At 39.6% G+C, this 18,011-nt stretch overlaps 1 protein-coding gene across 1 annotated transcript in view; it reads right to left on the bottom strand.

Annotated features, from left to right (window-relative positions):
- Positions 1–15,630, bottom strand: part of LOC126285442 (polymerase delta-interacting protein 2) — a 76,037-nt gene extending 60,407 nt beyond the window's left edge. Inside the window, exons 1-2 of the mRNA XM_049984829.1 lie at positions 14,758–15,630; positions 11,683–11,844 (exon numbers count right to left, since the gene is read on the bottom strand). Of these exons, the coding sequence (XP_049840786.1) occupies positions 11,683–11,844; positions 14,758–14,852 (257 nt within the window). The 5' untranslated portion in view covers positions 14,853–15,630. The remainder of the gene's footprint in view (positions 1–11,682; positions 11,845–14,757) is intronic.
- Between the last annotated feature and the right edge of the window lie 2,381 nt (positions 15,631–18,011).

Here is an 18,011-nt window from a genome sequence, read left to right as displayed (position 1 = left end):
CTGGAAAAGGCTGTTCGGATGGCAGACTCGAGGGACACAACATTATCAGTAGTAGAGCGCACCTGCAGAAGCAGCCCTGACGTGGAGCCAGTAGGTGATATGACTCCAGGACCCAACCCAATCGCCGACACACCATACGTTCCAGCAGCTTACAAACAACATTGGCGAAGATGATGGGCCGATAGCTATCCACATCAAGCAGTTTTTTTACGGGGTTTGAGCACTGGAGTAATGGTGCTCTCCCGCCATTGCGATGGAAAAACACCATCACACCAGATCCAGTTGAAGATGAGGAGATGGCGCTTGTAGTCAAACGAAAAATGTTTAATCATCTGACTGTGGATCTGATCCAGCCCAGGAGCTGTGTCGGGGCAATGTGCAAGTCTCCTGAGGAGCTTCCACTCCAGAAATAGGGCGTTATAGGGTTCACTGTCACTTGTAGGGAATGAGAGAACTTTCCTTTCCATCTGCCGTTTGAGGGTGCTGGGGGTTAGTTCTCTGACGCAGAGTCTTCAGCATAGTGCTCAGCAATCGTGTTTGCATCAGTACATAGCATGCTATTGGTGGCAACGCCAGGGACACCAGTTCGGGTCTGGTACCCAAAAAGACGTCTGATCTTTGTCCAGACTTGGGAAGCTGACATATGGCACCCAATGGCTGACACATACCTCTCCCAACACTCCAGTTTCAGTCATTTTATAAGCTGGCATACACTGGCACGGAGCCACTTAAAGGCTATCAGTTGCTCAAGGGAAGGGTGCCGCTTACGTCACTGTAGAGCTCACCAATGCTCTGTAATTACCTCATTGTTTTCCAGCGACCACCAAGGCACTGTCTTTCATTGGGGGCACCTTAAAGAGTGTGGGATTGCGTTTTCTGCCTCAGAAACGATTGTGGTAGTCACCTGCTCAACCATCGCATCAATGTTACCATGTGGGAAACAATGAACGGTGACATCAGAGATTAAAGTTTCCCAATCCGCCTTGTTTAAAGTCCATCTGGGCAGACATCCTTGGGCCTGGTGCCGGGACAGTGACAGGAAGATGGGGAAGTGGTCACTATCACACAGGTCGTCATGTGCTCTTGAGTGGATAGATGAGAGAATTCCTGGGCTGCAAATCAATAAATCAATGGCCAAGTAACTACCTCAAGCCACACTGAAATGTGTGGCGACCCCAGTATTTAAGAGGCAGAGGTCGAACTGAGACAGTAAAGTTTCAACATCTCTGCCAGTAAGCACAGTGTCACCCCACAAGAGGTTATGGACATTAAAATCTCCCAAAAGCAGGAAAGGTTTAGGGAGTTGATCAATCAGTGCAGCCAATACATTCAAGGGTACTGCACCATCTGGAGGAAGATAGACATTGCAGACAGTTATTTCCTGTGTCATCCATATTCTGACAACCACAGCTTCAAGAGGGGTTTGAAGGGGCACAGTTTAACTACAGACCGAGGTTAGGACATAAAAGCAAATTCCACCTGACACTATTATAGTCACTACGGTTCCTGTGATATTCCTTATAGCCATGTACGGCAGGAGTCTCCATTTCCCGGAACCAGGTTTCCTGGAGAGCAATGCAGAAAGCAGGTGTAAAGCCTATCAGTTGCCGCAGCTCAGCCAGGCTGTGGAAAAAACCACCACAATTCCACTGGAGGACATCATCGTGAGACTGAGAAGGTATGGAGCATTCAATGAGGCAGTTTACACCTTAGGGTCACCTGCTGCCTACTTTTTGCCTTTTTTTTTTGGGTTATCAGTCTACTGACTGGTTTGATGCGGCCCGCCACGAATTCCTCCCCTGTGCTAACCTCTTCATCTCAGAGTAGCACTTGCAACCTACGTCCTCAATTATTTGCTTGACGTATTTCGATCTCTGTCATCCTCTACAGTTTTTGCCCTCTACAGCTCCCTCTAGTACCATGGAAGTCATTCCCTCATGTCTTAACAGATGTCCTATCATCCTGTCCCTTCTCCTTATCAGTGTTTTCCACATATTCCTTTCCTCTCCGATTCTCCGTAGAACCTCCTAATTCCTTACCTTATCAGTCCACCTAATTTTCAACATTCGTCTATAGCACCACATCTCAAATGCTTCGAATCTCTTCTGTTCCGGTTTTCCCACAGTCCATGTTTCACTACCATACAATGCTGTACTCCAGACGTACATCCTCAGAAATTTCTTCCTCAAATTAAGGCCCGTATTTGATATTAGTAGACTTCTCTTGGCCAGAAATGCCTTTTTTGCCATAGCGAGTCTGCTTTTGATATCCTCCTTGCTCCGTCCGTCATTGGTTATTTTACTGCCTAGGTAGCAGAATTCCTTAACTTCATTGACTTCATGACCATCAATCCCGATGTTAAGTTTCTCGCTGTTCTCATTTCTACTACTTCTCATTACCTTCGTCTTTCTCCCATTTACTCTCAAACTATACTGTGTACTCATTAGAATGTTCATTCCGTTCAGCAGATCATTTAATTCTTCTTCACTTTCACTCAGGATAACGTCATCAGCGAATCTTATCATTGATATCCTTTCACATTGTACTTTAATTCCACTCCTGAACCTTTCTTTTATTTCCATCATTGCTTCCTCGATGTACAGACTGAAGAGTAGTGGCGAAAGGCTACAGCCTTGTCTTACACCCTTCTTAATAAGAGCACTTTGTTCTTGATCGTCCACTCTTATTATTCCCACTTGGTTGTTGTACATATTGTATATGACCCGTCTCTCCCTATAGCATACCCCTACTTTTTTCAGATCTCTAACAGCTTGCACCATTTTATATTGTCGAACGCTTTTTCCAGATCGACAAATCCTATGAATGTGTCTTGATTTTTCTTCAGCCTTGCTTCATTATTAGCCGTAACGTCAGAATTGCCTCTCTCGTACCTTTACTTTTCCTAAAGCCAAACTGATCGTCACCTAGCACATTCGCAATTTTCTTTTCCATTCTTCTGTATATTATTCTTGTAAGCAGCTTCGATGCATGAGCTGTTAAGCTGATTGTGCTATAATTCTCGCACTTGTCAGCTCTTGCCGTCTTCGGAATTGTGTGGATGATGTTTTTCCGAAAGTCAGATGGTATGTCGCCAGACTCATATATTCTACACATCAACGTGAATAGTCGTTTTGTTGCCACTTCCCCTAATGATTTTAGAAATTCTGATGGAATGTTATCTATCCCTTCTGCCTTATTTGACCGTAAGTCCTCCAAAGCTCTTTTAAATTCCGATTCTAATACTGGATCCCCTATCTCTTCTAAATCGACTCTTTTTTCTTCTTCTATCACATTAGACAAATCTTCACCCTCTTAGAGGCTTTCAATGTATTCTTTCCACCTATCTGCTCTCTCCTCTGCATTTAACAGTGGAATTCCCGTTGCACTCTTAATGTTACCACCATTGCTTTTAATGTCACCAGAGGTTGTTTTGACTTTCCTGTATGCTGAGTCTGTCCTTCCGACAATCATATCTTTTTCGATGTCTTCACATTTTTCCTGCGGCCATTTCGTCTTGGCTTCCCTGCACTTCCTATTTATTTCATTCCTCAGCGACTTGTATTTATGTATTCCTGATTTTCCCGGAACATGTTTGTACTTCCTCCTTTCATCAATCAACTGAAGTATTTCTTCTGTTACCCATGGTTTCTTTGCAGCTACCTTCTTTGTACCTATGTTTTCCTTCCCAACTTCTGTGATGGGCCGTTTTAGAGACGTCCATTCCTCTTCAACTGTGTTGCCTACTGCAATATTCCTTATTGCTCTATCTATAGCGTTAGAGAACTTCAAACGTATCTCGTCATTCCTTAGAGCTTCCGTATCTCACTTCTTTGCGTATTGATTCTTCCTGACTAATGTCTTGAACTTCAGCCTACTCTTCATAACTACTATATTGTGATCTGAGTCTATATCTGCTCCTGGGTACACCTTACAATCCAGTATCTGATTTCGGAATCTCTGTCTGACCATGATGTAATGTAATTGAAATCTTCCCGTATCTCCCGGCCTTTTCCAAGTATACCACCTCCTCTTGTGATTCTTGAACAGGGTATTCGCTATTACTAGCTGAAACTTGTTACAGAACTCAATTAGTCTTTCTCCTCTTTAATTCCTTGTCCCAAGCCCATATTCTCCTGTAACCTTTTCTTCTACTCCTTCCCCTATAATTGCATTCCAGTCGCCCATGACTATTAGATTTTCGTCCCCCTTTACACACTGCATTACCCTTTCAATATCCTCATACACTTTCTCTATCTGTTCATCTTCAGCTTGCGACGTCGGCATGTATACCTGAACTATCGTTGTCGGTGTTGGTCTGCTGTCGATTCTGATTAGAACAACCCGGTCACTGAACTGTTCACAGTAACAGACCCTCTGCCCTACCTTCCAATTCATAACGAATCTTACACCTGTTATACCATTTTCTGCTGCTGTTGATATTACCCGATACTCATCTGACCAGAAATCCTTCTCTTCCTTCCACTTCACTTCACTGACCCCTCCTATATCTAGATTGAGCCTTTGCATTTCCCTTTTCAGATTTTCTAGTTTCCTACCACGTTCAAGCTTCTGACATTCCACGCCCCGACTCTTAGAAAATTATCCTTTCGTTGATTATTCAATCTTTTTCTCATGGTAACCTCCCCCTTGGCAGTCCCCTCCCGAAGATCCGAATGGGGGACTATTCCGGAATCTTTTGCCAATGGAGAGATCATCATGACACTTCTTCAACTACAGTACACATGTCCTGTGGATACACGTTACGTGTCTTTAACGCAGTGGTTTCCATTGCCTTCTGCATCATCATGTCATTGATCATTGCTGATTCTTCCGCCTTTAGGGGCAATTTCCCACCCCTAGGACAAGAGAGTGCCCTGAACCTCTATCCGCTCCTCCGTCCTCTTTGACAAGGCCGTTGGCAGAATGAGGCTGACTTCTTATGCTGGAAGTCTTCGGCCGCCAATGCTGATTATTTATCAAAACTTAGGCAGTGGCGGGGATCGAACCCAGGACCAAAGTCGTTTTGGTTATGAACCAAAGTCGCTACCCCTAGACCAGCCTGAGCAGTCTATATCCGTTGAGTCTGAGGGTCCAGCGAGATCCAGGTCCTCAGCGGATGCCAGAATCTCCACCTCATCCTCAGACGCAGAGCTTGTAGGTAGCGGTGTTGTGGATGCCACCGCAAGTTCCTTGTTCTTGGGGGTCGTCATTTTTGATTTCTCACACTGTTCCTGGGTTTACCTGGCTCGGAGGCCTTCATTTAATCAGTCTTCAGGACTGAGAATGAGTGTGAAGCCCTACGACCAGCTGCTTTCGGGCTCTTCAGCCACTGGCAGGTGTCATCTTTCCCACTAGCAGAAACCTGAGAAGGGAGTGACTCAAGGGACCCCTTCCTAGTGAGAGGAGCTGAAGAATACTTACGCTACTCTGGCTCAGAAGTGGGGACTTTTCATTTATTATTTAAGATAAAAAGTATGATCAAAGATAAAAGTATCGTCATCAGTATTAACAAATCCTAATGTTATCTGATAACCTGAGAATTTCTCATTCTAATTCTTTGGAATTTAAGCCAAACAAACCTTTCCTCAGCTAACAAAGTATCTGTGTCATCGGCGAATTCATCAAGATGACTGACTTAGTTCTCCTCCTGTAGATCACTGTCTGGAAATGCTAGCTTTATATCACAGGTTGTTTGCATATTTGCAAGGCAAGAATAAGAATCGGCCCAATTGATTCATAATGTGCTACAGAAATAAAAGTTTCTGTATAGTCTTGTCATTCCTCTTGTTCAAAACCTGTTGCAACTATTCTGGCTTTTTAATATCCATCTTGTTTTTACACAATGCCTGGTGACAGGTTATAAAGGTTTTAAGTTCTTTGGAAGTTCTACCAGACTCCGAGTATTCAATTTTACTAGCAATTTGTATTTCTCTATAGTTCTTGTCTTTCAAGGTATCTCAAGGAGAAATGTCTTTATCACCACCTACTATGCCCAAGTTTGCATCATTAGTAAGTTTCACAGGATCCATGTCTTTGAAAATCTGACAGGCTGCCTAAGGTTTCCCTGTCACATAGTTTTGGAGGCAAGCTTCTCTTCTGTATTACATAATCAGATGACATAATGCAATTTTAAGAAACATTGTAGAGTGAATCATCAGATATATGAGTTTCTTCTTTTCTCTTGTGAAAGTCTGAACTACAGCAGCTTCTGCTTATTTTCTATTCTTTTGACAAATACGACATTATCAGAGGTAGACACTTTTCCTTGGGTAGGTAGACTCTGTAGCAGGGTGAATCCAATTTGTATTTGACAACGATTTCTTTCTTTGATTTATTATCAGTCTTTCTTTATTTGCGATCCTCAATCAGAATACCTAAAGTATTTTTTGTCCACACCAGAATTCAACAGGACTTTTTCCTTTGATATAGATTAAAGACTGTATAATTTACTGCTTCAGCCCACAGTTTAATGTGGATTCCGAACCACTGTGCAATTTGGAATTTTTCACAACAAACAACCATTGTCAGAAACGAAAGAAGTGACAAGTGACAGATAAATATCCTAGGACTGGTCGGGAATCAAACCAACACATTTGGATTTGCAGCCTTGCACTTTACTACTGAACCAACAAGCTACAACAGAACCACACAATAATCTAAATTCTTACATTGGGTAGATATAAGCAGTTTCGGCTTATCCAAAAAATGTATACATTGAATATTCTTCCTTTAAGATAACTTCAGGATACTTATAACAGTACAAGTTTAACTTTTCTGTAAGAGGCAATGAAGAAGCTACAACATGACCCGAGAAACTAAATCAGTCTTTCACCTCCAAAATTATGACTCTGCACACCTCATTTGCTTCTCTTTTTCATTCAGTCTTGTCCTAGTTCCTTTTCTTCATTGAGCAATCAGTAGATTCAGTCAGTTTCTTCTCAGATCATGATAATAGTTTCTTTAAAAGTTGAAATGGCCTTATGGGCAGAGCATGAATTAGTGTGTCTATGCTGTAGCTGATTGAAGATAACTGCAAATTATTGTATAATTTTACTGATGAATTCCAACTACTAAAAAAACTACAACTAAGAATTTAGTGCATGACCAAGAGTATGGCAAACTGTATTTTCACTTATTATAGTCACCTTTCCCAGTATGATTCTTACACTCAATGATGTCTTTCTTGCAGTCATGAAGTGTGTTTATGGATCGAGATTGAAAATTCCATCTATAAGGATACCAATGCAGCAAACGCTTTCTCACCACCTGATTATGGATCACAGTCCGCTATGGGGTACTTAAGAATTATGCACAATTCCCTAAAAGCTCTAAAAAAATATTTTCACATCACAGTTGACCAATGCTGCCTTCATCACTCGATAGGCATATCAATGTACATATTCTGTATTTCAACAAATTTTTTTCACGACAGCTGGTTCTTCATCAAAGCAGCCAGCCATAACGGAGGCCCCATTTTAAGTCTACGCAATTAATTTTTGGCGAGTCTCATTCAGTTTTTATGTCTAACTCTTCTAGCAAACTCTCAGCTAACATCTGTGTACAGTGTGGTTTACCTCCACATATGCTATGGTATACAATAGCTGTCTAAAATACACTTACTGTATCACTAGTTTCATCTGCTATAACACCTGAAAATACTGATTATCTTATTTGCTTTGTAATGTTTAGCATATATCTCACATAATTCTCAGAAGTTCTAAATGAACTGTTTTGGATGTTCTTTTGAAAACAGCTGCCTTATACAAATATCTTTTCATGCTTGATCCATTTGAGCACTAAAATTAATCCATCCTCTGAACACCAGGGTTTAATGATGATTCACTTTCATCATGAATCCTTGAGGCCAATTCAAAGGAATGATAAAGTAATACAATTTATCAAAATAGTTAACACAGACCCATTATGCCTAACTTCTTTACTACACTCAATTATTTTCCTTCTTTATGCTCTATTTAATCATTCAGCTATGTTAACAGTGCCAGAAAGTGTAAATATTAAACAATTTTGTGAGTGATCATGCTTCTTGACTGTGGTATTCAGCTTGCTCGCTCAATTCTTGAGTATTGTTCATCTATATGGGATCCCTAGGACTGATAGAGGAGATAGAGAAGATTCAACAAAAAACGGTACACTTCATCACGCGATCGTTTAGCTGGCGAGAGGGCGTTACAGAAATGCTACAAACTCCACGTTAAAGGGAGAGGCGTTGTGCATTATGGAGAGATTTACTGTGGAAATTTTGGGATAGCACTTTTCAGGAGGAGCCAGACAACATATTACTCTCCCCCCCTCCCATACATCTCGTGTATTGACCACGAGGAGAAAATTCAAGAAATTAAAGCCAATACAGGTGCTTAACGACAATCATTCCTCTCATGCCCTATTAGCGAGTGGTACAGGGTTGGAGGGATCAGATAGTGGCACTGAAAGTACTCTCCCCACATCATTAGGTGGTTTGTGGAGTATGATGTAGATGCAGATGATTTATATCCACAATTCCCAGTTTCATCCACGAGGGTTCCCCAGCAAATAATAGGTATGCAAAGCAGAATAATGCATGTTTAACTTCACAGCCACATAACGTTTCCTGTTTTTATAAATATCCATTTTAAATGCCCTGTTAAACTACTCAAGAGGATGTCGTTATCAGGAGAAAGAAAACTGGCGTTCTACGGATCGGAGTGTGGAATGTCAGATCCCTTAATTGGGCAGGTAGGTTAGAAAATTTAAAAAGGGAAATGGACAGGTTAAAGTTAGATATAGTGGGAATTAGTGAAGTCCGGTGGCAGGAGGAACAAGACCTCTGGTCAGGTGACTACAGGGTTATAAACACAAAATCAAATAGGAGTAACGCAGAAGTTGGTTTAATAATGAATAAAACAATAGGAGTGTGAGTAAGCTACTACAAACATCACAGTGAACGCATTATTGTGGCCAAGATAGACACGAAGCCCACACCTACTACAGTAGTACAAGTTTATATGTCAACTAGCTCAGCAGAACGAAGAAATTGAAGAAATGTATGATGAAATAAAAGAAATTATTCAGATAGTGAAGGGAGATGAAAATTTAATAGTCATGGGTAAATGGAATTCAAGTGTAAGAAAAGGGAGAGAAGGAAACGTAGTAGGTGGATATGGATTGGGGCTAAGAAATGAAAGAGGAAGCCGCCTGGTAGAATTTTGTACAGAGCACAACTTAGTCATAGGTAACACTTGGTTTAAGAATCATGAAAGAAGGTTGTATACATGGAAGAACCTTGGACATACTAAAAGGTATCAGATAGATTATATAATGGTAAGGCAGAGATTTAGGATCCAGGTTTTAAATTTTAAGACATTCCCAGGGGCAGATGTGGACTCTGACCACGATCTATTGGTTATGACCTGTAGACTAAAACTGAAGAAACTGCAAAAAGGTGGGAATTTAAGGAGATGGGACCTGGATAAACTGAAAGAACCAGAGGTTGTACAGAGTTTCAGGGAGAGCATAAGGGAACAATTGTTAGGAATGGAGGAAATAAATACAGTAGAAGACGAATGGGTAGCTTTGAGGAATGAGGTAGTGAAGGCAGCAGAGGATCAAGTAGGTAAAAAGACGAGGGCTAGTAGAAATCCTTGGGTAACAGAAGAAATACTGAATTTAATTGATGAAAGGAGAAAATATAAAAATGCAATAAATGAAGCAGGCAAAAAGGAATACAAACATCCCAAAAATGAGATCAACAGGAAGTGCAAAATGGCTAAGCAGGAATGGCTAGAGGACAAATGTAAGGATGTAGAGGCTTATCTCACTAGGGGTTAGACAGATACAGCCTACAGCAAAATTAAAGAGAGACCTTTGGAGAAAAGAGAACCACTTGTATGAACATCAAGAGCTCAGATGGAAACCAAGTTCTAAGCAAAGAAGGGAAAGCATAAAGGTGGAAGGACTATATAGTGGGTCTATACAAGGGTGATGTACTTGAGGACAATATTATGGAAATGGAAGAGTATGTACATGAAGATGAAATGGGAGATATGATACTGCGTGAAGAGTTTGACAGAGCACTGAAAGACCTGTGTCGAAACGAGGCCCCCGGAGTAGACAACATTCCATTGGAACTACTGACGGCCTTGGGAGAGCCAGCCCTGACAAAACTCTACCATCTGGTGAGCAAGATGTATGAAACAGGCAAAATACCCTCAGACTTCAAGAAGAATATAATAATTCCAATCCAAAAGAAAGCAGGTGTTGACAGATGTGAAAATTTCCGAACAATAAGTTTAATAAGCCATAGCTGCAAAATACTAACACGAATTCTTTACAGACGAATGGAAAAACTAGTAGAAGCCGACCTCGGGGAAGATCAGTTTGGATTCCGTAGAAATACTGGAACACGTGAGGCAATACTGACCTTACGACTTATCTTGGAAGAAAGATTAAGGAAAGGCAAACCTACGTTTCTAGCATTTGTAGACTTAGAGAAAGCTTTTGACAATGTTGACTGGAAAACTCTCTTTCAAATTCTAAAGGTGGCAGGGATAAAATATAGGGAGCGAAATGCTATTTACTATTTGTACAGAAACCAGATGGCAGTTATAAGAGTCGAGGGGCATGAAAGGGAAGCAGTGGTTGGGAAGGGAGTGAGACAGGGTTGTAGCCTCTCCCCAATGTTGTTTTATCTGTATATTGAGCAAGCAGTAAAGGAAACAAAAGAAAATTTCGGAGTAGGTATTAAAAGCCATGGAGAAGAAATTAAAACTTCGAGGTTCGCCGATGACATTGTCGTTCTGTCAGAGACAGCAAGTGACTTCGAAGAGCAGTTGAATGGAATGGACAATGTCTTGAGAGGAGTATATAAGATGATCATCATCAAAAGCATAACGAGGATAATGGAATGTAGTCGAATTAAGTCGGGTGATGCTGAGGGAATTAGATTAGGAAATGAGAAACTTAAAGTAGTAAAGGAGTTTTGCTGTTTGGGGAGCAAAGTAACTGATGATGGTCTAACTACAGAGGATATAAAATGTAGACTGGCAATGGCAAGGAAAGCGTTTCTGAAAAAGAGAAATTTGTTATCATCGAGTATTGATTTAAGTGCCAGGTATTCGTTTCTGAAAGTATTTGTATGGAGTGTAGCCATGTATGGAAGTGAATCGTGGACGATAACTAGTTTGGACAAGAAGAGAATAGAAGCTTTCGAAATGTGGTGCTACAGAAGAATGCTGAAGATTAGATAGGTAGATCATATAACTAATGAGAATGTATTGAATAGAATTGAGGAGAAGAGAAGTTTGTGGCACAACTTGACAAGAAGAAGGGATCGGTTGGTAGGACATGTTCTGAGGCATCAAGGGATCACCAATTTAATATTGGAGGGCAGCGTGGAGGGTAAAAATCGTAGAGGGAGACCAAGAGATGAATACACTAAGCAGATTCAGAAGGATTTAGGTTGCAGTAGGTACTGGGAGAAGAAGCAAGTTGCACAGGATAGAGTAGCATGGCGAGCTGCATCAAACCAGTCTCAGGACTGAAGACAACAACAACAAACCAAAAAATATGAAAAAAAGGGGCATGTTAAGTCAAAAATTACTGGGATTGTGCAACACTGCAATTATATCACACATTGTGCAATATTACATCCACATACTTTTTATTGACAAAACCACATCAACAAACCTGTTTCCTCTCTTCCTGACAGACTCATCTCTATCATATACTCTGGCAAGCCATGGAAAAAGAACGACGCCACGGTAGCCAAATACTCTGTGAAGAAACAGTTGTCCTGTGTCATATTTTCCATCAGACTTCGGTTCTTCTAAACGGCCAACCTCAGCTAGCCTGCAAAATTAAATGATTATTACACCTCAACTCTCTGGTTTAAGATAAATAAGCATGTCACTACAACAAAAAACCAGGCAAGGTACGAAATTTTACTGTTTTTATTTATTCAACCATTAGTTTCAGCCGGCACCCATTTTAATATCATAATAGATAGTTGAAATAGTTTGTCCAAAAATGTAAAAACTCTGTCAAAAATATTTACATATTATGAATTGCAAATGAACAGTTACAGTGCATACATAGATACGTTTGCATTTTTGGAAATACCATTTTGACTACCTGCTATGATAATTTGAAAATGGATCCCAGAATGACACTGGTCATTGAGTAAATAAAAAAGTGAAGTTTGCATCGCGTGTGTGTATGTGTGGTGTGTGTCTCCACATAACTTCGTAATTTTTAAATGACTTACTGAGGAGTTTCTAAACTCTATGTAAACATAATGTGTACCACTGTACAGAGTAGGCCTATGGAGAAACAAAAAATATTACTATTCCTACCTGAGTGGTCCCACTGTTGTTTATCATAGAAAGTTATGGTATTTATAACAACACTGGCCTGTTTACAGTTAACGTTTCTCGTATCCTGTAGCTTACTGGATGCTACTATAACACTTGAATTTAGATAACAAAATAATTTAGACATACTGGTTAATTAAATATGTTTCCAAATTTCTTTTCCGTTTATAGAATTGCCAATGTCTCTCTTTAGGTCTGCAGGGAGTCACTGAATATTTTTGCAACAGATTACTGTACCCCATCTGAACCCTGGCAAGACACTGGAATTTTTTGTCTTTTATAGTGGTTGGGAAAAGAAAGAAAATTCAACAGGAACTTTTTCACCCCATCACAAACACCATCAACAAATAAATGTAATGGGCATGTAAGAACTATAAATATTTCAAAAATGCTTCAGCAAGATACACAGTTATTTACTTTGCAAAATATTCTCACTGTTCCCTTTCACTAAATGAATACTTCATTTCAGCTAAGGAGACTTTTCTAAACACTTGTATGGATCATCACATAGATTTTTGGGACTCATACCAAATAATACTAATATGGAATAATGAACACATACAATGGAGGACAGAAAAAATGGCCTCAGGTTTATCTGCTCACAACAGAGCCTCAATGAAATGCTGAACAACCAAAACTGGCAGATGCTTGAAGACACATGTCGTCAACTATCCTGCAAAAAAAAAACTATGTGCAAAGTTGGCTGATTGATTTATATATTTATTCATCCGTAGAATGATACAAATTGTTTGGATGTCATCAACTGCTGGTACAATGTTTCTTATTACATAAATGTACATAGATTCTTACAGTTTTTCCAATTATTACAATTAGTCTTACAACATTTATAATTGTGCCATATAGTGTTAGTTAATACATGAAATATTCATTTACAGTGCAACAGCTTTACTTAACAGGTATGTTTTTAGCTTTTGGATTAAGATATGAAGTGCATTTACTACATCATTAATTGGCTACGGAAGTCTGTTATACTGTTTTAGGCCATTATCTAGCATGCTATTCAGGGTTTTTTTTATTTGTTTTTCTTGTTTATGTAGAAGTCTTAACAATATCCAGTTTCATGGTCATGTAGCGAACAGTATGTTGTATACATATGAAAATTTGTTGAACTCTTGAGGATCAATATCACAAGAGGAATCTAGGAACACACTACAGCCGTCTTCTTATAACACCCACAGCGACCGCAAAAATATCACATTAATCGCAGTGTGCATTTAAGCAGCCATTTATTCCATGCTCTATGAGTGAATGAAGCAGGAAGAAACCCTAACACAAGGCATCATAGGAAGCACTACCTGCCATGCACTTTCTAGTTGTTTGCAGAGTATCATTGTATGCACAGAGTAATATTTCTTAAGACAATAGAGAATGATAGTACGTCTATTCCAAATAACACACATCTCAAAGTCAAAATAAGAGATAGGTAAATCTCAATGAAAAATATACCACACTGATCTTATTGATCGGTTTCTCCGTTTCTGCTTCTCATACCTCTAAATCTAAAGAAACTTCAACATACTGTGTTTCACTTAGTGTATGACCATTTAAATATGTTTGTGGTCCCAGATCGTTAGTTTTATTTGATTCAACCTGTACCTATGAGTAATTGTCGAGCCAGCAAAATTATTAGCAGAATGCAGTAATGTGGACAGTAACATTAATATTGAAATTTATCAAAATGAGCCTCAAAAATAAGCCCCAGATCATGCGGAACTCTTATGTTACTAATTACAGAGCAGTCACCATAATCGAAATAGGGAAGTAAGAATACTGTTGAGATATAGAAGATGCAAAAGTTATTTGTGTATGGCTACCCATTGGAATCTGAAATTCTCTGGGAACTGGGGGCAATTTCGTCTTCTATGAGCAATAAAAATACAACGCGTTTTACACGTACTATTTTTTAGACCTACGATACTTCTGTGCCGTATAAACGTGAAAAAAACAAGGGTTGGCATAAGTTGTAAGTGTCCTCCAGTTAATCACTCACATAAAATGTATTTTATTCCATAAGAAAGTAGGTTTTCTTCAGCTAGACTAACACACATTACTTAGATTAAGTAAAAATGAAATGTAAAATACAGCGACATTCACTATTACCGGTATCTTATGATAAAAGGTCTTACCTCCAAATTTATATATAAAACTAAGTAATTTTACTGCTGATGTACGTAAAAGCATTTAACCAAAACAATAATATCAACAGAAAGCGAAGAAGCCGATAATCTTTTGAGGTTATTTTAAACTGCCTTTACGTCGCTCGCATTTTTGTAATGAGAAACCAACAGCAACATTACTGCGCAACTGTGGCAAAGTCGAATCTCTACAATTACCAGCAAAAAATATAAATTACACACTTGCGTTCACGTACCTTGTGTAGTTCACGCAGTGTAAAGTTACGACCCGTACAGGAACTTCTAAAACCTTTCGCCGCAAATACCTTGACAGCCCTACCATTGCTTCCATTATGCTTTTTAGTGTTTGCGCTGCCAACTACACGTACTAAATCACATTTTTTGCAGTTAATTTACTTGGAAAAGTCATATTTTCACTGGAATTTTGATGAACGTTGATCAAAACATTGCATTAAAAATTTACTCTTTGGGCTTCATGCCAATTTTTTGGGCTTTCCGAAATTGCCCTTACACGTCATTAATTTACCTGTTACATGTACAGTGTTGGTTAAAAATTGCAACCTTATCTGTAGTAAATTACTGCTAATTTCTGTTACTCATTAATTATATTTTCACTCAATGAGTGTACAATTTATTTTGGTGTATACCACACCCTTCCACATACGATTCTAGAGTTTCCGTGCAATCTTATAAATTAATTACGAAATAATGAACAACATTTCTAATTTCTCCGCACTGAAGGCTTCAGAATCTCTTAAATCGTTGTAGTGGTAATATTAAAGAGTTCTCAACATTAGCGTGAGAAATAGATTTTTAAATCCCGCATTTTGGTGGTCTCCCACATCGTGTATCAGAATGCAGGTTTCGGGTAGGGTTAACTGTAATCGTTCAAGAGACTGCGCATGCTGCAGAAATTCTGGGTGAAACAAATACTTCAAAAATAAATTTCCACGAGTCAAAATTGTACACAAGTATCGCACGTTATTGAACTGTTAGTGGGGGGAGCACAAAGTCGTTCCTGTGATGTCCAAATTGCCTATGAATTAACAGATGGTTTCAGAGACACAAGCTCAAGAGACTGATTTATTGCAGGAATACTTACAGTAGTACAAAAAAAAGATCAATATATATTAAATACCGTGTGGCTCATTATACTTCCATGGCATTGTACCTTGTCTGTACAGTACGTTTAATTCCCGGATTTTTGTCTAAATCGTGTTGACAATACCCTATCATCCACAGGTATTTCTGTTTATTATTTTTATTTGTCTCACAATATCCGTTGACATGACTGATTATAGCATTTTGCTGCAAGTGATTTATTCCCATGGAATAAGAGTACAGCCCATGGCTGGTTTAAAATTCATCTCAAACACCGAGAACAATATCTTCAAATAAATGAGATCAAGCCTTCAGGAAGTGCCAGTGCTAAACATTCTTCCATAAACATCATTTAAAAAATATGAGTGCCTCAAGTATCAGTCTTGATTTCCATATTGTTCTTATTTCACACAAATGACATTGTCTTAAGCCTATTCAACAACGAAACCTTCCTTTTCGCCGATGACGCCACAATTATAATATATGACACACAAAAAACAGTCTTGGCAGCGGTGGCTTAAAAATCAAATAGACAGCACGTTAATGCAAATAAAACAGTCGGCTAGACTTCTTGCATTCGCAGAATAAAATTCCACAGGTCGCAACTGAGTAATGCTAATGGCGATGCTGAATCTGTTAATGAAACAATGTTCCTGGGGGTTTTCAGCGCACTCACGCAGTTACATGGAAATGTCATATTGACATAATAAGCGCTAAACAGTGTAAAGCACAGGAACACAAGCGTTCAGTATTTGTACAAGAGGAATCAGGCATGCAACTGCTAAAACTATCAGTTGACTGCGAGACACAAAAAATAATATACATATATGATCAAAAGTATCCGGACAGCTATTATTTAGAAACTTTGAGCAGCTATATATATTTTTTCTAAATCAATCTTCAGGCCGAACTGATGCAGTGTCTCACGAATTTCTCTCCTGCCCCAACTTTTTGATTTCTTGATCTCGGACTAGTACTTGCACCCTACATCTTTTATTATTTTTTGGATGTATCCCAATTTTTAAATCTTTCACTTCCCCTTTAGCTTTTACCTCTGTAGCTCCCTCTAATACTATGGAGGTTATTCCATGATGTCTTAACACATCATGTTCTCTCATTCTGTCCCTTGTTCTAGTAAGAGTTTTCCATGAATTCCTTTCCTCACTGATTCTCCAGAGAATCCTCACATTGCTTATCAGTCCACCTGATTCTCAATACTGCTCAGTAGCATGACTTATCGAACACTTTAATTCCCTTCTATTCCATTTTTTCACTGTCGATGAATCACTACCGTACATCTACATCTACATTAATACTCTGCAAGCCACCCAACGGTGTGTGGCGGAAGGCACTTTACGTGCCACTGTCATTACCTCCCTTTTCTGTTCCAGTCGCATATGGTTCGCGGAAAGTACGACTGCCAGAAAACCTGCGTGGGCGCTCGAATCTCTCTAATTTTACATTCATGATCTCCTCGGGAGGTATAAGTAGGGGGAAGCAATATATTCGATACCTCATCCAGAAACGCACCCTCTCGAAACTTGGACAGCAAGCTACACCGCGATGCAGAGCGCCTCTCTTGTAGAGTCTGCCACTTAAGTTTGCTAAACATCTCCGTAACGCTATCACGTGTACCAAATAACCCTGTGACGAAACGCGCAGCTCTTCTTAGGATCTTCTCTGTCTCCTCTGTCAACTCGACTTGGTACAGATCCTACACTGATGAGCAATACTCAAGTATAGGTCGAACGAGTGTTTTGTATACCACCTCCTTTGTTGATGGACTACATTTTCTAAGGACTCTCCCAATGAATCTCAATCTGGCACCCCCCTCACCAACAATTAATTTTATATCGTTAATCCACTTCAAATTGTTCCGTACGCATACTTCCAGATATTTTACAGAAGCAACTGCTACCATAGTTTGTTCTGCTATCATATAATCCTACAGTAAAGGATCCGTTTTTCTATGTATTCACAATAGATTACATTTGTCTATGTTAAGGGTCAGTTGACACTCCCTTCACCAAGTGCCTATCCACTGCATATCTTCTTGCATTTCGCTGCAATTTTCTAATGCTGCAACTTCTCTGTATACTACAGCATCATCCACGAAAAGCCTCATGGAACTTCCGACACTATGTACTAGGTCATTTATATATATTGTGAAAAGCAATGGTCCCATAACACTCCCCTGTGGCACGCCAGAGGTTACTTTAACGTCTGTAGACGTCTCTCCATTGAGAACAACATGCTGTGTTATGTTTGCTAAAAACTCTTCAATCCAGCCACACAGCTGGTCTGATATTCCTTAGGCTCTTACTTTGTTTATCAGGCGACAGTGCGGAACTGTATCGAACGCCTTTCGGAAGTCAAGGAAAATGGCATC

Source organism: Schistocerca gregaria, chromosome 8 (assembly GCF_023897955.1).
Source record: "Schistocerca gregaria isolate iqSchGreg1 chromosome 8, iqSchGreg1.2, whole genome shotgun sequence".
Classification (NCBI taxonomy): Eukaryota; Metazoa; Arthropoda; class Insecta; order Orthoptera; family Acrididae; genus Schistocerca; species Schistocerca gregaria.
This window is presented reverse-complemented; position numbering and strand designations above follow the sequence as displayed.